Genomic DNA, 23898 nt, shown 5'->3' on the forward strand with positions numbered 1-23898 from the left:
GCTCCTAGTATTGATGTCTTGATGAATTGAATTCACAGGACCACAATGGAAGCAAGCCCTCAGGGCTTTTTGTGTTATCCTTTTAGCATTATTGTATAACTGTACCTTGTACAGTACAGTACCTTTTGCAAACTGTTAATTAATTAAAATGTTCAAAAATAGCAGATGTACAAGCTTGCAGCGTGGCACGAAGTGACGCGCTGTGAGCTTGTAGATATGCTATTTTTGAATAGCCAACGCAAAAATCTAAAATGACACAGATGCTTTCCCGTTTTTTTAATGGGTTAAATTAGGATATTATCAAACATAGCCGTCTACATTTCCCAAAAGGAAATGCGTGTAATTTAATTTAGCAGGGATAAAATATATCCCCACTAGCAATACAAATGAATGACCATTGGGGGGATATCAAAAGAAGAGGCATGGATCCCTCATCCCCCCAGCGAATTGAACTCTACCCCTAACCACTTAAACCCTATAAAAAAGGCAAATAACTGATCTACAGTACAAGCTCACAACGGGTCACGTTGTGAGATTGTAGACCTGCTATTTTCGCCAAATGTATCTTGGCTCATATGGTTAATCCCTCCTCAAACATTGCATAACAGGTATCTATTATCACTAGAGACTGAACGACATGAACACGGTCTAGTGCTCAAAATCCTTTTCATATGCATGCCTTTTTCTGGATATCAAAGCAACACTGAGTCATAAAAAGCCTTTGTTAGTCTGAGCGTTGAAGCCCATGTCTTTGTTGTTAAGTTGGCCAAATGCCTTCTTTATAATTAGGGAGTCCATAAGCATATATAATGCATGATACCGCTTTTGTTTTTGCAGCCTGGCACTACTGCTGTCAGACTGACTGGAAGGAGTCACTTAGGGGTGGTGATGATTATTAGAATAGAGAAGAGATAAGTAATTGTGTTGAAGGATAATTAAAATCTCGACATTAAAAAGGAAGCATTCACTTTGTGTGTGTGTGTGTGTGTGTGTGTGTGTGTGTGTGTGTGTGTGTGTGTGTGTGTGTGTGTGTGTGTGTGTGTGTGTGTGTGTGTGTGTGTGTGTGTGTGTGTGTGTGTGTGTGTGTGTGTGTGTGTGTGTGTGTGTGTGTGTGTGTCTGTGTGTGTCTGTGTCCATACAGTAGAGTAAACCTACGAACAGGGATGCCCCCTTAGTCAGCTTCATTCATTCACCAGCGTGAATTCAGAGCTCAGGTCTATTTTTGAGCATTGGCACGGGGCACAGACCACCAAAACAGTGTATATAGCATTCCTGCAAGTTCAAACTTGTTTTGTAGTGTGTAGCAGCTAGGTATGTTTATATTTTAAAATGTTTGACTATTCTAATTATCTTATTTGAGAAATACAAGTAATTGTTTTTTATGAAATGGACAAAGGTCTGCGCATATCCTGAAAAAGAATAGGTTTGTCTGTGAAACTCAAACTACAGTAGTACTGTCTCTCTTTGCACATGAACTAGCTGTTCACTGAGCACTTTAAATGGGCAAAAATATGGATAAGGAGAAGTACGTACAAAAGTACCCTGTCCTATATGACGGCAAACTAGACGAATGGAAGGATAGAGATGATCTGGCGCTCAAATTCTCCTACCTTCAATGTGCACAAGTGGTCTAATTTTGTTTTGTAGTGACATTTTATTGTTTCCAAATTGAAGAAATCTCACTTCCCAATCACGTACAGAACTCATCACATTCTCTGAACTTTTACCTTTTACCAAACAAATTCCTCACTGGTCAGTTCACTTATTCTTTTCAAACCATGTGAGAAGGTCGTATTGTATCACTGGTAAACATATGGTAAGATTTTACTGTGCCAAATTGGAGAAATCTTACTTCACAAGCAGGTGCGGAACTCATCACATAATACATTTCTCTGAACTTTGACCTTTCACCAAACAAATTCCTGTCCTGTCTTGTCTTTTAAGTTCTGGTTCTTGTGTGTCAGCCACTCCCTTGATTATCCACACCTCCCAATTATTCACCTGTCCCTGGTTTTGCAATCATCCATTCCTATATGCAGTATACAGTATAAGCCCATTTCCCTCTGTTCCTCTGCCAGATTGTCTTTGTTTTACCTTCATTTGTTCATCGCTCTCCAGCAATACAGAGCCGTCCACACCATGAATGATAACTATAACAACTATAATGATAATGATGTGAGCAATCCACACACTGATGAATGATAATGATCTGTAAACAGTGGAGCATGCACTGTAAACTCCTGCTGCATTGGAGCCCCAAAATGCATATTGATGACCTGTTACTTCTGTACATTGTGCAGACATCGAAAAAAGAAAACCAGAAGGGTATGGGTTCATGAAATTATTCAAAGACCGAGAGGTCTTTGAACACATCTCAAAGGCAAATTATCATTAAAGTACAGTATGTAAGTTTTAAGTGGTCAAGTAAGTATAGGGTACACTTTGCTGGGGGATGGGGGGAATTAATGTGGATGTTCTTTACTTTGTTTGTTTCCTGGTTCTTGGATCCGTGCGTGTGCGTGAGCGTGTGTGTGTGTGTGTGTGTGTGTGTGTGTGTGTGTGTGTGTGTGTGTGTGTGTGTGTGTGTGTGTGTGTGTGTGTGTGTGTGTGTGTGTGTGTGTGTGTGTGTGTGTGTGTGTGTGTGTGTGTGTGTGTGTGTGTGTGTGTGTGTGTGTGTGTGCGTGCGTGTGCGTGTATTTTCAATCAGCAGCAGTCATTAGCTAAACAGATGTTACTATTAGGTGTCATTAATAACATCAGAGAACTAAGTATGCCATAACTCGTCTATCTATTTGTGTCCGTGTCACTCTTTCATTTGTCAGTTTTAATTAAGAAAGGCATCCATCAGCAACCTTCCTTTACTTAGTTTAATACGTATGATAATAATTACAACATGTACACAGAGTGGCTCAGTGGCTCGCATTGTTGCCTCACAGCAAGAACACCCTGGGTTTAAAACCGACTGAGGCCTTTCTGTGTCAGGTTTGCATGTTCTCATGTTTACATGTGTTTCCTCTCATACCAAGAACACATGCATGTTGGGGAAATACTCCTGCCAAGGCTCTGGCCTTAGAGGAGGACCTGGTCTCTGGGTGTAAGAACACATTCATGTTAGGGACATACTCCTGCCAAGGCACTGGCCTTAGAGTTGGACCTGGTCCCTGCGCTGCTCAGTCCTAAATACTTACCGTGAGTTAAGCCTAGTTCAGGCCAAAGATTCGCGATGAGGCTAAACCGTTTTAAGCCCTGTTTATGCTTTGTCGTACGATGATGTTGCAGGCCGAAAATAGCCGTTCTGCACACTCACAGCGCATCAAAAATGTGACACGTTGTGAGCTTGCTATTTTTGGCACGCGACACAGATGTACCACAGAGCATACATTTAAGCATCTGAACATTGCCCTGAATTGCCCTTTAAAGGCAGTGGACACATTTCCTCGCAGTGGTTAATTAATTACTGGTATTATACTTCAAGGTTCACCATAATTATGTTATCAAGTCAAAACTAGAGGGGCCCAGCACGAGACTGATGGGTGAAGCTGACCTGCCCACCCCCCAATGCGAGCCCCTTTTGCACCCCCCTAGATCTACGCCACTGACACAAACACTAGAAATAAGTCAGGATGATGTTTTGTTTATTTGACCTTTATTTAAACCGGTAGTCTCAATGGGTTTGAGCATTCTTTATATAAAACACAGTAGACAGACATGTGCATATAGAAACATTGGAAATAATAAGTGCAGATCAGTCATAGTCGAGCGGTAAACAAACATTCTACATCATAGTGTATCATCAGAGGTCAATATTGTAACCCTCCAGCAGAACAAGACACTCTAAATTGAAGTAGTTCATTCCATTAGCATGGGGCATAGTGTTTAAAACCAGCCTTGCCAAGTTCCATTTTTACGCATGGTACTTTTAAAACGAAACAATCCTTTGACCTAGTAGCATATCTGCTATGTTTAAAAACAATGAAGGATCAGAGATAAAAGGGAAGTTTCATAAGCAGAGCCTTATAAATAAAATACAAAGCCATTCCCTTCTTTTAGTTAAAGAGGGCCAACCTACTTTTTTGTATAAAATACAATGATGAGTGAGTAATTTCTCTCCAGTGATAAAAGGCAGATCACTATGAAACACAGCATTGAGAGGCTTCAAAGTAGAAGGGGAGGCATGCATGTACAAAATGTCATTATATTCAAGCACAGACATAATTGTTTATAGTACAATGGTCTTCCGACTGACAGTAGAAAAGCAAGATTTTTCTATACAAAAATCCAGTTCTTCCTTTACATTTTTTATTTACGTATATAATTATAATGCAAATAAAAGTGGACCCAGAATAGACACTTTTACTTATTTCAAGAGAGCTAGAGTTAAAGTCTGTCCCTGAAAGATAATTATGAAAACCAATTAAATCCGAGCTCATCCAATCCTATGAGGATAGCTTGGTTATTAAGATATTATGATCAACTATCAAATTCTTTTGATAAATCAATGAATGTTCTTGCATTTAGAAATCCCCAGATGTATCAGTAGGCCATGGTCTACGATCGTCTGGCAACGTGGGACTATAAAGAGCAATAAAAACTTTACTGTAATGGGTCTAAGATAGTTGCATGACTTGTATCAGTAGACTGCCTATCAAATAAATGGCCAGAGGATAAGCGACGATAGAACGCATTGCATATATCTGTTTCATTTCAAATAAAATAATTGTCACTGTCATTCTGAGAAGGGAGAGAGGGGGTTGGCTTAGTTTTTAGTTTTCAAGACAGTAGTCGACAGATAAGCGAAATTGAGACAAAGGGGACACAAGGCCAATAATCCTGGAGCTAGTGAAGAATAGCAGGAGGCTGACTCCACACGCCAGCCTGCCTCAGAGCCTGTCAATACCACCACAAGATATTGGCCCCATGTTTCATCATACCACAACCCACAGAGGATTTAACATCTCTTTCTCTCGCCCGTCACTCAGCCAGACACTCATTTTCATCACACATTTTCCCTCTCTTCATGCTTTCATTTATTCACCAACTATATAACTTCATATCAGTTCTGTTCTCCACGTCTGCCGTGCTGCCGTGGCATGACACTGTCTGTCCTGTTAAAGGAAGGAACTGAGCCAGGCATCCAAAGCTGGTGTTTTGTGTTGGCACAGCTGTTTGTTGGAGAGAGAGTGAGTGAGCGAGAGAGAAATGGAGGGAGACAGGAAAAGAGCTTAGAAAGAAGGCTTTAGCTGAATTTATGCAGACCTTAGTGTAGGGAGGTGCAGAAATCCACTGGGGCGAGAGGTTCTCAGACAGGCAGCTAAACAGTGGTCTGTATGCATGCACAGACTCCATGGTGAGGCATGTCATGGTGACCCTCCAGAGAAGACGCAGGGACATCTCTGTAATGAGCTAGCTCCCTGCGGCTTCCTCGGAGCTCATGGGGTCTGCCGTGATGTATGACATTTTCTTTTGAATGCATAAATGTATTTCATGTATATGACCCCCTAGTCCTTCCACGCGATTCGCCGATGATGTCACATAATTCACTTTCTCAGAAACTAGATGAGCTCGACAACAGGGTGTCATAACAACATGGAGACAAAAATACAAAACTAAATTGCCTTAAATCTGTAACACCCCTTTTTGTTCACGGCAGAGCATACAATGTCTTTATTCTTCTTCTGTTCTTGGGATAAAACACCTAAACATAATGTAAGTTGCTCATATACTGATTATATTGTATCCAGTTGCTAAATTATTCCCCCTTCATATTCTGTACACTTCCTATTGCTGCTATAAGATTTTACCTTCCTCCGTGGTGGTGGGCAGGGACTTTACCAATGCCCCACCCAGGCACACCTGAGCGCTGTACTTTTTTTTAAATAGATGACATTTTCCCATCTGTAGACTAGCATGCTCACTTTTTAGCGTTCATTGTTTGTATACATTCTCTCTCCCTCTCACTCTATCCATTATTTATGTGATTGTGATATTAAAGTAGTGCCTGCAGCAGTGATTGAAAGATACTGCTGTGTGTGTTGTGTGTGTGTGTGTGTGTGTGTGTGTGTGTGTGTGTGTGTGTGGGTGTGGGTGTGTGTGTGTGTGTGTGTGTGTGTGTGTGCCCATGTGTGACCTCCCCCTTGGTATGCCACTGTAGGATGTGTGTATCCATGCAGTTGTCGGCCAGAGGAGAATAATCCTTGATGCTATCGGGTGGAAACCTTGTTAATCCAAAACCGTTCCTTTTTATCATTATTTCAAAAACAATTTAAAATATAGCTGCAATAATAGCAGCAATACAGGGCCACACAATGCAATATGAAGAAAAGTAATATGCGCAATAAGTCATATGGAAACACTGAACTTGAGAGAAAGAAGAGCATGCAATTAACAAATGAGCATTGAAACAGCTGAGCAGAGTTCTGTGGATTATGTTGCTTATAATGGCAGATTTCAAACTCTTGTTAAAAATGCAGTCATCAAGACAAAAGCTTGCCATAGCCCTCTTCCATATTACCGAGTTTTGTAAAACCGACTGCACGGTTAAGCCAGAACTGCAAAAAATCGGCGGAAGACGAATAATAATAATAAAACTAACAAAAACAAAAGGGTGCCTTTGCTTGGCCCCCTAAATAGTGAAAAAAGCCGATCTACAAACTTGTGAGCTTGTATCTGGTACTTTCACTACTTTTGTGAGACACGCTTGTATGATGAAATAAGGCATTAATTTACAAAAGAAAACACATACAAAGTAGAAATATGGAAATATGAGGTTTCTGCCAGACAGCCAACGAAATCCAACGTCTGTTTCTCTGTCTCTCTCGCCCTTATTCCATATAGATATTAACTGTCTGTTTCTCTCCCCCCCTGTCTGTCTGATTGTCTGTCTTGCCTGCAGTTTTGTCTGTGTTGGATCACTGGTTGGTGTGATCAATGCTTACCAGTCTACACCCTAATAGTATTGACTAGGCTGTTAAGACTGGTTAATGGCTTGAAAAGTGCTCTGCCAAGATTGCAATGAAACACTCTTAAACGCCCAAAAGCGTGTGTGTGCGTGTGTGTGTGTGTGTGTGTGTGTGTGTGTGTGTGTGTGTGTGTGTGTGTGTGTGTGTGTGTGTGTGTGTGTGTGTGTGTGTGTGTGTGTGTGTGCGTGTGCGTGCGTACTGCCTGTCAATAAAACAGACGTGCAAGCGGGCAGGTGTAATAAAGTTGTGGCGAAGGCAGTGCTGTGGCATTTATGATTTTGGTACAGCATGTTAGACGGTTGGTCAGATCTATCTTTCATTTAAAGCTCCTCTTTCCTCTACATTTTATCTCCATTATCTATTTTATTTCCCCTATTTTCTACGTGTACTATTTGTCCTGTTTCTTACCACAGTTTTACAGTATTTTATTTCCTCTCTTGGCCAGATCTTAATCTATTTTACTGTGTCTTGCTACTTGTGTGTGGTTTAATTTGATCCTGTTGCCTGTAAAGCATTTTGTAACCTTGTTTTGAAAAGTGCTACATAAATAAAGTTAAAGGATCTATAAGCTCACAGTGAGCTTATTGGCTTCCACTATTTTTATTTAACGTTTTGAAAGTGCAAAGTTATTAAGTGTGTCAGTCATTTCTTTGTATATTTAAGTTATCCTATATTCAAATTGACTAATGGGAGGGCGGGCGGGCGGGCGGACCACAGCCATGTCACTCTGTCTCCGACATAACCATAAACAAACTCGATACACCCCTATATAGCCATGTCACTATGACTCAGACATACAATAACCATAACTCGGCATGGACTCGAGGGAGCACGGTGCCAGCCGTCGAGTAGTTCGCATATCCAGTTGTCTGAATCCGCCAATCTGACCGATATATCAGACCAGGACTGACAGATCCAGAGATCTACATATATAGGCACAAAAGGGACACGGGTACAACGGGTACTCTGACAAAGGCCCCGACACTATGACTCAGACATTATCGGCCGAAGTGCGGTGCGAGGGCTGCTTATCAGCCCGAACTCGAGATGTTAGGGCCGCTTAGCAACCCTAACAGAAATATCAATTTCTATTTCTACTGATGTTCCAATGTTCAATGCCAAAAACACTATTAAATTGTGAATCACAATTATCTGTTACGACAATGAATAGTCAACTAAAATGTCATGATGGTCTCTTCTCCCACCAGGTGATGTGGTAGACATCTACCAGAGGGAGTTTCTGGCCCTGAGGGAGCGTCTCCACTCCGCCGAGCAGGAGAACCTGAAGCGCTCCAAGGAGCTCAACCTGGTGCTGGACGAGATCAAGAGGGCCATCGCCGAGAAGCAGGCACTGCGTGACATCAACCACACCTGGAGCAGTCTGTCGGGTAGGCTCATGTCCTGCTTCACATCGCTTTGCAATGCAGAATACTCTATCTCAATTTCTATCATTGGCTCTGTCACTCTCCATCTTGCTCTCCCTCTCCATCTCTCTCTCTCTCTCTCTCTCTCTCTCTCTCTGTCTGCCTCTCTCTCTCTCTCTCTCTCTCTCTCTCTCTGTCTCTCTCTCTCTCTCTCTCTCTCTCTCTTTCCCTCTCTCTCTTTCCCTCTCTCCTTCTCGCTACAGGCCCGGTCACACCGGCATGTGTGAGCAATATTTTGCATCGAATTCAATTCATTTAAATGGAATGAAATGGAACCAAAGTAAATTTGCTGTGACAGAGTGTTACGGGGTTGATGTCTCAAATTTGTACTGTCGACCAATAGCAACACTTCTTTGACTGTGTTGACCTCGGATGGGGCAGGAGCAGTCACATTGAGGAGGATACTCATTTTAGTGTCACATATATTTACAATTCTGCATTTCCAGAATATGAATTGAAGGTGCTGCCTGGTTTGCAGTCAGTCGTGAGGCCGGGATAGATTGTATAAGATCAGATCATCAAAATTGATCTCTGACAAGTTTAGATTCAACTTTCATAAGTGAGAGCATGTTCGTTTGTCAATGTGCCATTCATATCCTTAGTTCAATTTTATTTTTGACATTTGTGAAAATGGATGTTCTACCTGGCAGCTGCTGACAAGAAGCGTCAAATCTTTGAGCAATTTAAACATTGTGGAATTTTGGCTGTTTCTGGCTTCGTTTTTTAGCAACACTGATGAATATAGGGTTGGATTTACTGGTGGGATGGGGGGAATCCATGCCTCTGCTTTTGATATCCCCTCTCTGGTCATTCATTTTTATGACCAGTGTGGGGATATGTTTTATTCCTGCTTCTGGTCAAAGTGTCACTATTTTGGGCAAATTAGTGTCAAGAATTGAAATCAACTTTCATTTTATTTATTCAAAAGTAGCAAATATAGCCGATCTACAAGCTCACAACACGCTGCATTGTGACATGTTGTGAGCTTGTAGATCGGCTATATTTTATTAAAAAAAGCTCACAACATGTCACAATGCAGTGTGTTGTGAGCTTGTAGATCGGCTATTTTTGGCATTTGTTGTACAAATAAGTATGTACTGTAGGGCTTAAGTGGTTAAAGAAATGCCCCCCCCCCCCCCCCCCCAGTGCAACTGCAAACGGGGAGGGCATTTGCTGATACCAAAGTAACATCTCTGACTTTGTGCGTGTGTGTGCATTTCTTTCTTTTTGTGGCTCAACAGAAATTGCGGTTAAGGCTCGATTTGCCCTCAATTTAACTGCAATTCCACTTAATTTGGCTACTTCAAAAAAATCCACACATATTATTGAAGTTGTATTTGAAGTTTCATTAAAAAAATGTATAATACTAGAAGTTCGGGCCGCTACGCGGCCCGAACGTCTAGCGTGACGCGTCGTTCACTTTGCAGTGCCACCTTACAGGCACCTCACAGTGTGAGAGAGAGTTTTGTGCTCTCCTAAATCCACGGCAGGCTTTGAAAGTACCCACTTCAGAAAGAGGTGACGTGCATCACCTCTCCAATGACCAAAACCCACTATGGAAGCCGTCGAACTGGTGCGATCTGACGGCATCCTAGAATTTATAGGTAGGATGTGATGTCATGCGTGATGTCATGCTGTCGTGAGATTACGTCACACTGGCGTTGTGTCCATATTCGGAGTGATGCAACGTACATACAACGTTACAACGTACATACTGACAACCGACATGGCGCAGGATTCAAATTGTATATATATAGATTGCGCATGTATTTCATAAAATATTAATAAAATATTCAATTAACATAATACAGATAAGAAATCATAACCACTGAAGACCCCCTCTGACTTTGGGGCCCTGCCCAGCAAGCACAGTCAGGACCCGGACCAATCAGTGACGTCTCGATTGGGGCTAGATCAAGTCAAACCAAGACAAGTCAGATCTGGCCCAGAATATCACCTGATTACCAAAATTAATCCTGACCACAAAAACGTCACTTCCAGGACGTCATCTAAACACATGGGCTGTGATCTGGCCTAGTCCTGAACGTCACCGGGGTGATGACCGGGCGTCATCATAACGTCATCATGACGTCATTGTGCTTGCTGGGTGGGCACCTGTTTCATTTGCAGTTCGCCCCCCAAAACATCCCACCCTCATTTCTTCCACCAACTGCACCCTGATTATAATGTACAGTAAGTTATCAGTTACTGGAGGATTAGGGTGAATTATGGATGAGTCTAATGTACATACCGCCTTTTACTGCTATAGCAACCCCAGCCTCTGGCGCGTAGCTCACCTTTTACCTGTGTGTGTGTGTGTGTGTGTGCGTGTGCGTGTGCGTGTGCGTGTGTATGCATGGCCGCCCATGCGTCTGTGTCCATGCATGTTTACGCATGTGTGTGTGTGTACGCACGCCTGTTGCGTGTGCCAGTGGAATACATATGTCACTGTGTGCATGTGTGCGTACCTCATCTGGGTCTATGTGTGTGTCCTCCAGATGAGACCAAGCTTAAGTTGTGGAACGTGACCAGCAGTAAGAATGTTCTCCAGCTGCCCAGCATCTTCCACCACTTGCCCCACCTCCTGGCCAAAGAGAGCAGCCTGCAGCCCGCCGTGCACGTGGGCCAGGGGCGTACTGGGGGTCAGTAAACACATGCACACACACACACACACACACACACACACACACACACACACACACACACACACACACACACACACACACACACACACACACACACACACACACACATGCGTGTGAGACACGCATTAATGGAGGCATACACAAATGCATAGTCTGTTTTAGGTTCTCACTCCCTTCTACTTCTATACACAGTAAAATCCTCAGTCTTTATTTTTAAATTAATAAATGGAACCAAAAGATTAAAATGTACACACACACACACACACACACACACACACACACACACACACACACACACACACACACACACACACACACACACACACACACACACACACACACACACACACACACACACACACACACACACACACACACACACACACACACACACGCACACAGCCACAGCCACAGCCATTCTCACCGTGTTTCTTACAGATGTATCAAACCTTCCTTCCATACTTCTCTATTCCCTTTAATCCCCCCCCCCCCCCACCCCCCACCCACCAACAATCCCCCGCTCAGCCCATCAAGATTGTTTCATCTGTTTCCCACCTCCGTCTTCAACTCTCCTGCCATTTCTAATGCACGGACAATCTGTCCTACATCAAGAGCTGTTCAATCTTCTCTCAGAGAACCCACTGTTTCCAAGTTTTTTATGCCAAATGTGTTCCAGGTAGTGCTGCAAGGGGCTACGTATGCGTTTAAAGTTTTATACAAAGAAGGTGTAGTTTTAAGTATTGAGATGCATTTCAGAATGTTTTTGCTATGGAGAGATGGCCTCCCCTGTGCTCCTGTTTCAAAGCAGGCTGTGTGGACTGGATCCCGCAGCCAGCCATGCTCTGGGCCACATGGCATCAGTGTGGCCCAGCTGGAATACACCTTGGTGGGATACCAGCCTCATGACAACCCCTTAAACGCGCCGAGTCCCCTGGAGGGGGCAGGCAAATGGCTGCTGCCAGCCCGGATCTCCAAGGACACAATGGAGCTGTGTGTGTGTGTGTGTGTGTGTGTGTGTGTGTGTGTGTGTGTGTGTGTGTGTGTGTGTGTGTGTGTGTGTGTGTGTGTGTGTGTGTGTGTGTGTGTGTGTGTGTGTGTGTGTGTGTTTCTGCATGTGTACGCATGTGCCTTTTATCAAGCCAAGTTTCTTTACAAAGTACTTTTACAAAGGCAGGTCAAGTGCTTTACACAGTCACAAAGTATATAAAAACAACAGAGAACAAGTAGATCACAAAAGTGTAAGTGTGTGTGAGAATATTTCTGTGTTCAGACTACGCACACATCTATGACTTTTCATACAGGTTTTCTTTTTTTGTGTACAGTATGTGCATCATGTTTTTGGTTGAGTATGAAATGAGCATGCATGTGTATGCATTGCACTGCTTATATTTTGTATTCCGTGTGTGTGTGTGTGTGTGTGTGTGTGTGTGTGTGTGTGTGTGCGTGTGTGTGCGTGTGCGTGCACACACTCTCCCTCGATTCCACTCTTTGCCCTCTGACCCGTCCCTAAATCCACTCTGTGGGCTCTGGCCGTGGAGCTGGTCCGAGGTTTGATGTCCAGCAGAATTTGGAAACCTCTTTATGTTCCTATTAATTTAAAGGAGACTGCTAATAGGGTCTACAACAGCATGATATGTAGTTAATAAGGAGATAGGGAGCAGAGTCAAATTAGACCAGTTATTTTAGGGGATCAGAATCACATGAATAACAAAGAGGCACTATCCTGTCCTGTCTTGGCTCAGTGACTCTTGTTGTACAAATGAGTGCAAGGGGATGAGGTGTTGAACCTGGTTTTGCTTGTTCAGCCTCTCAGCAGTCAACACATCTCCCAGCTGAGGGAATTGCCTTATTTTCTAGGTTAGAGAGAAATTATGTCACAAACTTGGAGAATGTATCAGTTGTTATCTCAGGTGGAGATCTATATGTGTCTGTCCACAGCTAATCTCGCAATCTCCTAGACCTAGGCAGATCAGCGTCATATTCCTTGTGCACGCTGCCAGTAGGTTAACTCACTGAGTGCCATTAACGTGTTTCACGTGTTTTACCGCTATTGCGCAACGTGCCACTAACGTGTTTGATGTGTTTTTAAAAAAATTGAAAAAATTGATTTTTAAAAAAAAAAAAAAAAAATGTTCAGAACCCAAGATATCATTACCTGAAGATGTGCAGCTCCATCCACTCCTTGTTTAACTTAGAACTAAAAAAGGCTATATCTCTCTTCCTAAGCACTTTTTGTTTTCTGTGAAAAAAACTCTGGCACTTTTCAGAATCAATTCTGAAATAATTCTGGCAATCCTGGCACTCAGTGAGTTAAATACCTAATTTTTGTCAATGACAACTATGTTATTGTGTGAACTACCAATCACAGAGCGATCGTACCTACAGGCTATGGGATGTGTGTTGATGTACTTGAACAGCAACGAAAACCGGACGCTTACATTTGATTGACTGATACAAACATATCAGTCACAACAATCAGACTTAACAATCAGACTTTGAGGATTACAGAGAAAGTTCAGTGACTGAAATCTGACAGCTGGATGCAGGAAGGTACGATGTATAACTGTTAGTAATATGCTACGTTCATGGCTGTATGTAGAAACGTCACTGCATACAATGCTATTATTATTATTAGGGCATGCCTCCTAGCAGAGATTTGTGGTGTACTGAGCGCATCTTTCTAGTATTTTTTGGCACACTCTGAATTCAGCTGAAATGCACCTCGAGGTGCAACAATGTCTTATACTTATTTTTGTGTTTTGCCTTTTGCTCTGTCTCCTGTGCATTGCCACATTTATTTCCCTGTACCAACCCTTTACTAAGAGTACTGTCTTCTTTAGGCACAATGAAACATTGCTTTTCCATGCATTTTTTTCCAGCCACCAAAGCAGCCCACTGGAATCGGTGTCAACTAAGTTATTGTTTTCCTGCTCAACCTGGTTGTCACAGACAGGAAGTATCTATTGAAATGTCATTCTCTGAGAAGTCATTGGCTTTGCAAAAAAACGGTGCAAACTCTGTGTGTGTGTGTGTGTGTGTGTGTGTGTGTGTGTGTGTGTGTGTGTGTGTGTGTGTGTGTGTGCGTGTGCGTGCGTGTGTTCGTGTTTGTAGTCTCTATAGTTATGGGGGTACCCAGTGTGAAGAGAGAGGTCCACTCCTACCTGACCGACACGCTCAGCTCTCTGATGACAGAGCTCAGCCCTGCAGAGAAAGAGGACTGCGTCATTGTGGTCCTCGTCGCAGAGGTCAGTCACTTTGTGTGTGTATATGCATGATAGTGTGTAGGTCCTTGTGGTCCTCGTCATAGAGGTCAATCACTGTTTGTGTGTGTGCAGGGCATTGTATGTGTATCCGTGGCCTTAAAGCATGTTGAACCACTAAGAAGGGTTTCCTGTGTTTATGTATGGGGGAAGGAGGGGGCTCTGCATTAAAGGTCAGTGATCTAATGAGTTTGTTAATGAGTCATATGAGTCATATGAAGCACATAGCGAGTACTAGGCCTAATAGCCGGCTGTAGGTCACAACAACAACAGCCAATCTGACAAGAAGGTGGAGACATGTTTTTCTTTTGTTTGTGTGTTTGGTGCTTCACTTCATTTACTTTCTTTATTACAAACGAGCATAAAACATGTAGTTCATTGCATCATTACACACAGGATCAAAATGACCTAACATTATCGGAAACATCACTAGTTTATTCAAAGCAGTAAATGGAAAAAATGAATAGGGCTGTGTGTGTCCAACTATATGTCTAATACAACGCTGATATTGGTTATTTTGCTATCAATGATTCCACAATTGTGTTTCATCAACACTACTGTACATCTACTGTTGGATCTACTGACTCCTCTATTTTCATAGATTGACATGGCTGATGATGATATCAGAAACGTGCATGTGTGTGTGTGCGTGCGTGCGTGCGTGTGTGTGTGTGTGTGTGCATGTGTGCATTATTGCGTGCGTGCGTGCATGCATGCATGCGTTTGTGGCACAGCACCCTTAAAAAACACCTTCAATCCTTTTGAAATAGAGTACACAATACAATGTATATAGAAAGTGCTTCTCAATCAGAGGTGTCACAACATACTTTGAGCAGACAGCGAGAACGATAAAGAAACCAAGCCAATAGGGTATGGCAATAACAAGCATAAAAGCCGACACAGAGCAGAGAAAAATTATCAATACAAACAAACCCAATGCACATCAAACTGAACACCTTGACCATTTGATTGTAAAACATCTCCACTGAAACCAAATTAGATGACATACTTTAGCGCTCAGGTGGTGCAGGATGGGTGGTGTTCGTGGGAGAGAAGCGAGGCAGATAGGGCAGTCTTGAGCCCTATTGCATCAGCTATTTTCAAAAAGAATCTTGAAAGCAAGCCCAAATAAGCAACTACACTTCAGAAACAAGCCCAAACAAAAGCAACCCGCAACTATGAATATTTACAAGCGACTTTACTGCCCAAAGTCGCTTATGATAAGCAGACCTGGCAACACTGGCAGGATCTTGCAGACCAGCGCTGCCAGCTCTATCGCATGCGCACACCAATGTGCGCATCGGCCGACAATTTGTGCTGAACTAAATGCCAACTTTTGCCAACAGACTGCCAGTCTATTGTAGTCTGAAGTAGTCTGTTTGATGGAGAGTCACCTTTTGTCGCTGCACCAGCGATTCCTAGTAGGGGCAGCTGTGACAAGACAAGAAATGTGTGGGGAATTTGGGAATTGCCATAATTATATTAACTATAACTATAATAAATAGATAAAAAAGCTGAAAATAATACTGCTACTACTACTAAAAAAATAATAATAATACAAAATAAAAAGGAGATGACAGACTTTAAGGCAAGTTGGCTGAGAGGTCGTACCCATCAGTAAGGACACCAAACAGAGCTGTGTTTATTTGTACAAGCCTTTCATTGGCTTCGTCTTATCGCTTCCCTCAAGCAGCAATTTCTTTCTTTTCACTTCAAATCACAGAATACCCACTGGAAATGTAAATACTGTAGCAGACAAACCTTGGTCCTTTGCTCTCTTTCATTCTCTTACTTCTCTCAATCTTCCTCTTTCAAACTTTCCCTAGCTCTGTCTTTTTCTGCCACTCTCTAGTTCTCACTATGTCTCTCTCTCTCCTCCTTCTGAATGTGTTAGAAACCGTGGGCCGAGGCTGATCTTTCTGTACATCAAAAATTAACTTCCTGTACATCAGCGTTAGTCTATCTTCATATTCTCTTGTGTTCAGTCAGCAGAACATGCTATGTTCATGTAAAATGCATTACATAGACTTTTCCACTTTCTTTCTCTCCAAGTGTCCGAGTGACTGTGGAAACTTCTTTAAATAGCATTAGCTTGTCACGCTGCGTTATGAACTGAAAACAACAATGGAAGATGGAAATGTGCTTTAATATATGTATGTAACTCATCTTTAGTGGAAGCTACTGTATTATCCAAAATACTGTAGAATACTAAGAGTGCGTACAGTGACCACATTAGGAATAGAGGCGCTAACTTGCAATTTTAGTGTCTTGGTCTGTCCATTGAACTACACAGGGAATGGAACCGCGAACTCTGGCAGTTTTAATGTCTTGCTCTACCCATTAAGCTACACATCGTGCCGTGTATTATGCTTCCCCAGATTAATTGGGGGTCATTTTAAAATGCTACCAGCTGCATTTCTGTACTTTTCTTGTTGAAGTGCAGCTATAGAGGTGGGTGGTGTGGTGGTGTATGTGTGTGTGTGTGTGTGGGGGAGGGGGTTCTAAGTGGCGGATTTAGTGTAGCTAATGCCAGTCCACAGAGAGCTGAATAGACTGCTGTTCTCGCCTTTCTTTCGCTCCCTCTCTCTACCTTTTCCTTTCTCTACCTCTTTTTTCCTCTCCACACACACTCACTCACTGTACCCACGCACCCACCTGCCCAACCCCCCCCTTTTTTCACTTTCTACATCTCAGACTAAGTCCTTGTTTCGTCCTTGATAAGAAGTAATGTCTACACAAATCCCCCTGCTCTCTCTTTTTCTCCCTATCTCCCGTCAGACCACAGCGTGAAAACCAGTCACGCTGCCTGTGTTTACAAGCCCAGGGTTTCAAAGAACCAATTCCAATTTCAAACCCTACAAATCCTCGGCCCAGGGAAGCAGCTCCATATTTTTGCTGAACCCTTTTTTTGATCCCACCTTAATGTGTGGCACACAGTAAGCACATGCAGCTGTGGCCTTGCTATAGAAGTGCAATATTGTATCTATGTTGCTTTATGCCGCAAGAGTCTACGCATTTGTTGCTTTGTTGCTGGGATGCAACATGCATGTTAACCCATTAAGACCTGAGATACGATTCTACAAATGTTTTTGAAAAACGTATGTTGCTATAATATCAGTGGTGCTCAAACCCTTTCATGTCAAGGACCCCCAAAATTATATATATTTGGCCGCATACCCCCCATCTCAAAATATTTTGTTCCTGGGACCCCCAGAAGCAATGATTTGAGTTACAAATGTTTGCTTTAAATATATATATATATATTAAAAGATTTGCAAAAAAAAATCTTGATTTTTCAAAAATAGCAGATCTACAAGCTCGTAGCGCGGCACTCGGTACCACGTTATGAGTTTGTATATCTGCTATTTTTGAATTGCCAAAGAAATCTTAAAATGTCACAGATGCGTTCTCCGGTCTTGGGTTAAATAAAAAATAAAATGAAACACATTACGAAAACAGAGGAAAACAGGAGTGGAGACGAATAGAATGAGAGAGAGAACACACAGAGAAGGATAGTCATGAGGAGTGTAATCGGTCTGTCATGACCGTGCTCATGTGTCCGAGGGCTGGTTCTTTCTTTTTTTAGGAAAAAAAACACAAAACTGTTATTCATCAGAGCCGCTTCCCTGGCAGTCAGCATGGAAACGGGACAGGATATTTTCTCTATCCCCTTGTGATAAAAACCCTCTCCTCACATCCATCCATCCCTCTTTCCTCTTTGTTTTCTAGATCATTCACTTCAGCGCTTCATTGCTGTATGTCCAAAACTGTTTTTTTTCTTCAGGAAATGGACAAGAAAAGCCTGTGTTCCAATGGATCCAATGTTGTTATTATTTAGTCACAAAGCTCTTGTTAATACTTTTAATTGGTTCAGTATTGTAAAACCTACGGGAAAAACTTAGCCACTTTCATTATCACTTTCAAAATGTTTCAAAAAGTAGATCGGTTATTTTTCCTGCTTTTTTGTGACAGCCTAGTGCGAAAAAAATAAATAAAGTAGAATTATGGAGATACAAGGATTGTGCCCAACAGAGACGTCTTGTTCTTGCACTCTTTTTCTCTTCATTTTCTCTCCTCTCCTCTCCTCTCCTCTCCTCTCCTCTCCTCTCCTCAGGGGAGATGTGTTGTGGTCAGTGACCCCAGGTGTTTCCTGTTAGTCGTGTTATTCTCTGTTTTTCTTCCTCTTCCCTTCATCCCTCCTTCCATCCCTCCTTCCCCTGGTCTTTAGTGGTAACCCATGGGGAGCAGTCCAAACAGTGCTGGACTTGATGCAGTTCCTCAGAAATGTGACGAAAACATAGCAAGTCCAAATAGTGACCAAAATGGATGACTGACCAGCTGTTTTGAGCTATCAAGTTCCACACTACAATGAAATAAACACTGCCTTTCTGGAGTAATGATGTCATGCAGCCTTTGATTCATTAGATATTAGATAACCCATATTTTATTCCATGCGTATGCATGTTGGACCAAATTAAACATTCTGATCCACTGAATAACAAAGTGTAGAAGAGAAGTGCATGTGGAGCCTGATCTAATACAGATCAAGAGCAGTGATTCTCAACCCTTTACATTTCAAGGACCCTCAGTTTGACATGCATCAGGCCAGGGACCCCATTTTATCTCTGTGAACCCAATCTACACTGTAAAATCCTCAGTGTTTATTTAACTCTGAGAGTGTACAAATGGAACCAAATGGACCTGTAAGGGTCGATTTGGTCCCATTTGTGCACTTTCGGAGTTACAGACCCATAGGGTCCATTTGTTTCCTATCGGTCATTTAGCTGTGGATCCCCTGAACCCCCCTAAAGAACCCCTGGGGGTCCCCAGAACCCACATTGAGAACCAGTGGATTGGAGGTCTGTTGAACACCGTACTGTACGTGTTTCCTTTCTTAAGGTTATTACATATCTGACACCAATTTCCCCCCCGGCTATCATTAAAGTTTAATTACATCTTAAAAAAGGCCTTCAGACTCGTGAAAACGTCCTGTTCCAGTTCGCAGTAGATTTCTAACGCCAGTTAACTCCAACTGAGTGGGTCATAGCGGGGACAAACAGATGCTGTAAATAATTTCACAAAGTTTGTGTTCGGGGACTCAATTCAGCGAATGTCATTTGCTGCCATTCGCACGCTGAGGTGCAGTAAATAGGCTTTTAAATGCTGAATTTGATTGTTCAAACTTTATGCTTCCCGTTGTTTTGCCCCGAGTGCCAAACCCCACCCTTCATGCACCCTAAGTAGGGCAAGATAAACCACAAACGATGGATCCTCTTAAGATAAAAAGCAACGGCCATGGCATAAACACATGTGTTCTGGCACACATCTGCTTATGAATCTGCGTACATACAGTATAATGCTCTGTGTGTTTCCCACCACGAACCTGTTCTGCAGATGTATTGAAAGCCAAAACCGTTGAAGTCCTCAGAGATTTCAGCAGAGATAAGACGTGGAATAGATTGTGCTCTTTGTGTCGTCTTGGAACAGTGTGGAATGATTTCTCAATATGTGTGATAATGTGGCTTACGTAATATTCCATTTAGAATGTGGTTACTTCAACATGGAAGAGGAGTATTGTTTGTGTGTGTGTGTCTTCTCTATGTGTACATTGGTTGTGGAAGGAAAGAAAGAAAGAGGCAACAATTCTGTCTGTACTTTACATTGTCACATTGTACCTTATGATTTCCTGTATCGCGTTGCACTATTTCTGACCAGCTAATATTGATATTTCTCTGTGTGTATTTTCAGTCGGACCAGCAGTATGCCAACAGTGTGGCAGACAACATGAAGCGCCTGTAAGTACACCTGTATCTGACCTCTTCTGTTTCCATTCAGGCAACTTTTCACTCCCCTGTTTTGTAGTAAGACTGTAAGACTGTATGTGCGTGTGTGTTTCTTTGATGTGCTTAGTGTGCCTATTTGTACTGTATGTTGAGTTTGTATGTTGAGTAATACGTGTGATGTCTGTGAAGTGTGAACATATGCATTGTTTACACTATGTGTATTATAAAGATAACATGTTAATGTCTTAATGTCATTATTTATCACAAATGCACACACACACGCACTCAAATAAAAAGAACCTCAGAAGAGACAGGAGGCAAAATATCCACCTAAACAGAGCACTTACAAATTCAAAGGAACCAAGAACTACCACGCACAGTTGCCAGAGGGAAGTGTTATCATGGTGCACCACTCTGCCATTGTGTCGGGGGGATTGTGGCACGTTGTTCTGGGTACCCACAAGCCAAATTCCAATACCCCAAATCTCTGCTCGCTCGCTCGCTCACTCACACTCAGTCCTCCAGCTTGACCCGGAAATAGTTTTGTCCAAATTGATAATTTGCTAAATTTAAGTTTGCGCATCGAGGTGCTTCAGTCACTATTTCAGGTATAAATGCCTTTGCACACCAACAATATTAAGATAACAATGTGGCCATCCACATTGAGGAATTGTCTATTCTTCAATTCTGTATCTGTAGCCTACTATTCTATACCTGCATATTATTCTATGCATGCATATTTTCATGAAGCAATACGATCTGTTGGTTGTGATCCAGCTGTGTCCAGCTGGGTGAGCGTAGTGCATTCCGATCCTGTGAGGCAAACCCGGTCAATCACTCTGTCCTCGCAATCTATTCCTCTCCTCCTCGCTGGGGCGCGAGTGGAGGACACGAGTGGAGTGAGTGAGTGTGAAAGTGAGGGTATTGGAATTCAGCTTTGGAGTGGCTTTCACCGAGTGTACAGTACATCAAGTGTAGGCTTCAGCCTGTCCTCTCGCTGAAAATGTTGACTGCCTATCTGTTCTGTTATTGGATGGGCCGTCTCTCGGGCTATAGGAGGGAAACCCATGACTACACTGTCTGGGAGATGGGGTAAAAAAAAACAGCATTGCCGTGTCACAGACTTCAAAGGGATGTTTTAGAGCCGACAAAACTTTGTTCTGTGTGCTCATATCCTAAACTGTAAAAATAACGCGTGCGTGTGTGTGTGTGTGCGTGTGTGCGTGTGTGCGTGTGCGTGTGTGTGCGTGTGCGTGTGTGTGTGTGTGTGTGTGTGTGTGTGTGTGTGTGTGTGTTAATTAAACAGTTTAAGTGTGAAAGTGTTCCATTTGATTAGACTGCAGAGATACTGAAGGGCATTTATCATTCTGAATAACAGTGATCTAAGCTACTGAAGCAACAAATTAAAGAATGGGGTGATTTTTATTTATACAATCATGCTGTTTGTTGTGCGAGAATGCATGTCAAACAGCTCATATAGGCCTATGAGAAATACAGCATCTAATATACAACATGACATGCAGGAGTAGCAAGCGAGTGAGCAGGAGTGAGGAATTGGAATGTGGCTGTCAGTCCAGCCTGCTTGATTCCTCTTGACTTACATTATTGTCCTCTCCTCCTCGCTGGAGGGGAGGAGGCGGGACTAATGCGCGAGTGGAGGACGCGAGTGGAGTGAGCGCGTGTGGAAGTTGGGGTATTGGAATTTGGCGATACAAACCCCAGTGCAACTCCTCTGCTCCGCTGAGCTCACAATGCACAGAGCACTTCTCACTTCATCAGAGAAGCAAACAACACGTACAGTATATCCGCTATAGGGGATCATTCTTACAACTGAGGATGTGCGTTTGTCCTACATAACAACTGACATTGCCATATTTTATTAGAAGCTGCACACAGAACAATAAGCAGAATGGAGCTGTGTGAGTTGGCTGCATAATTACCGTAGCTGAATAGCTGAAATTGCACGATGAAATATAGACTTATTTGCACTTTTATGGCATATCAAGATAATTATCCCATATTTGAAAGTGTACTCCAGTAGCCATATTAGCAATATATTATGCACAAGCTTAGCATGTTGTCCAATAAGAATTAAAAGAGCAGTACTTTTTCAAACCGGTTTCCAGTATTCTTATTGCAACAACTATTTACAATTAGGCAATTAGCAGACACTCTTATCCAGAGAAACTTACAAGTACAAAATCAGAGTACAACAGTTGAAGTCTCAACCTTCCCACAAGTATCTGTTTAGCAATTCTAAAAACCTGGGGGGAAAAAACAAACACACAAACAAACTAGAAAAAGTGCTCCTCGGAGCACAGGTCTCCGCCAGGTCAGGTAGGCTATTGTGGCCTCCTGGTGGCGCTATAATAGGCCGCGTGAAAAGGCTGCCATTTCTTCTTAGGCCTTGCACGACAATTGGACACTGACTGCATTCATGATTTGAGGCATTTTGTTAAAAACATGTTTTGCTAAATTAGACCTGTTGGTGGCGCTATAACAGGCCAATGTTAAAATTTGCATTTGTTCCTCAACATAGTGTGAATGTGCGTGCAAAGTTTGAGCGCAATTGGACGGTGCGTTCATGATTTGCGTAATTTTGTTCAAAACAAGCCAATAATGCAAACTTTAGATGTCAATCTTAGCCAATCAGTATGGAATATGAAAAATCAAACACATCCATCGTGATCACATGACTAGAGATCATGTGTACCGATTTGCGTGAAATTTGGATACAATTGGAAGTAGTAGTATAAAATAATGTGTTTTACATAAGTCGGCCTCCTGGTGGCGCTATAAAAGGCAGATGTGAAAAATGCAGGGCAAAGGTCCCCTCTAGGGAGTGCGCATACAAAGTTTTACACAGATCGGTGCAATTATAGGTAAAAACACGAACCAGCCTGTTATAGCGCCACCATACAAATTTCAAATGGTAGTTCTTCCTCGGCCTAATGGGAATGAGCGTGCAACATTTCACGGAAATTGCATGCTGTGTTCATGATTTGAGGCATTTTGTTCAAAACGGAGCACTCCTGCAAACTTTGGAAGACATTTTTAGCCAATCAGGATGGAATATGAGAAATCTGAAAGACCTATTTTGTTTAATGACTACAGAGATACTGTGTACCGATTGGCGTGATTTTTTGACAAAATCTGTAGGAGTGCTGTCAAAAAATATGTTTTGCACAAATCGGCCTCCTGGTGGCGCTATAAAAGGCCCATGAGAAAAATTTGGGGCAAAGGTTCTGAATTGGCATCCAGGGAGTGCGTGTGCACAGTTTCGCTGCGATCAAGACAACGGTGTCGGAGATTAGCTGGTCACAGACGGACGGACACACGGACACACGGACGGACACACGGACACACGGACGGACGGACGGGGTGGAAAACATACTCTCTCGCCATGCCTTTCGGCCTGGCGGAGACAACTAACAAACAAACCATGATGATAATTCAAATAAGCGGTACCTTGCGGACTGCTCTGTCCAGCATGTGTTTGTTTCAGCATTAAAACAGTTTCCCTGTGTTTTTCTGTATGCACATGTCCTCAGGGGGTTAGGTAAGTCCAGATTCATTTGGTGCGGACGCAGCAACCTAATGCAGCAGAGAGGCATCCGCGTGACTTTGAATTGTTTAGTGTACATTTGAAACTGTGTGTGTGTGTGTGTGTGTGTGTGTGTGTCTGTGTTTGTGTTAGGAGTCTAAGAAGCTTATTCCACTGTTGCACTCCTAAGTCACGCTGGATAACAGCATCAGCAATGATGTAAATGTAGATTTTCATCTGAACTGAAGTACCGTGCTCCTTCTCCTCTGATTTCCCCAAACTA

The 23898-nt window shown here is 42.6% G+C and overlaps 1 protein-coding gene across 1 annotated transcript in view; it reads left to right on the forward strand.

The window, feature by feature from the left end:
• Positions 1–23898, forward strand: part of mgat4b (alpha-1,3-mannosyl-glycoprotein 4-beta-N-acetylglucosaminyltransferase B) — a 163973-nt gene that overhangs the window by 85673 nt on the left and 54402 nt on the right. Inside the window, exons 2-5 of the mRNA XM_084041090.1 lie at positions 8168–8347; positions 10882–11025; positions 14140–14273; positions 20037–20083. Of these exons, the coding sequence (XP_083897216.1) occupies positions 8168–8347; positions 10882–11025; positions 14140–14273; positions 20037–20083 (505 nt within the window). The remainder of the gene's footprint in view (positions 1–8167; positions 8348–10881; positions 11026–14139; positions 14274–20036; positions 20084–23898) is intronic.

This window comes from Gymnoscopelus microlampas (assembly GCF_963454915.1).
Source record: "Gymnoscopelus microlampas genome assembly, chromosome: 18".
Lineage (NCBI taxonomy): Eukaryota > Metazoa > Chordata > Actinopteri > Myctophiformes > Myctophidae > Gymnoscopelus > Gymnoscopelus microlampas.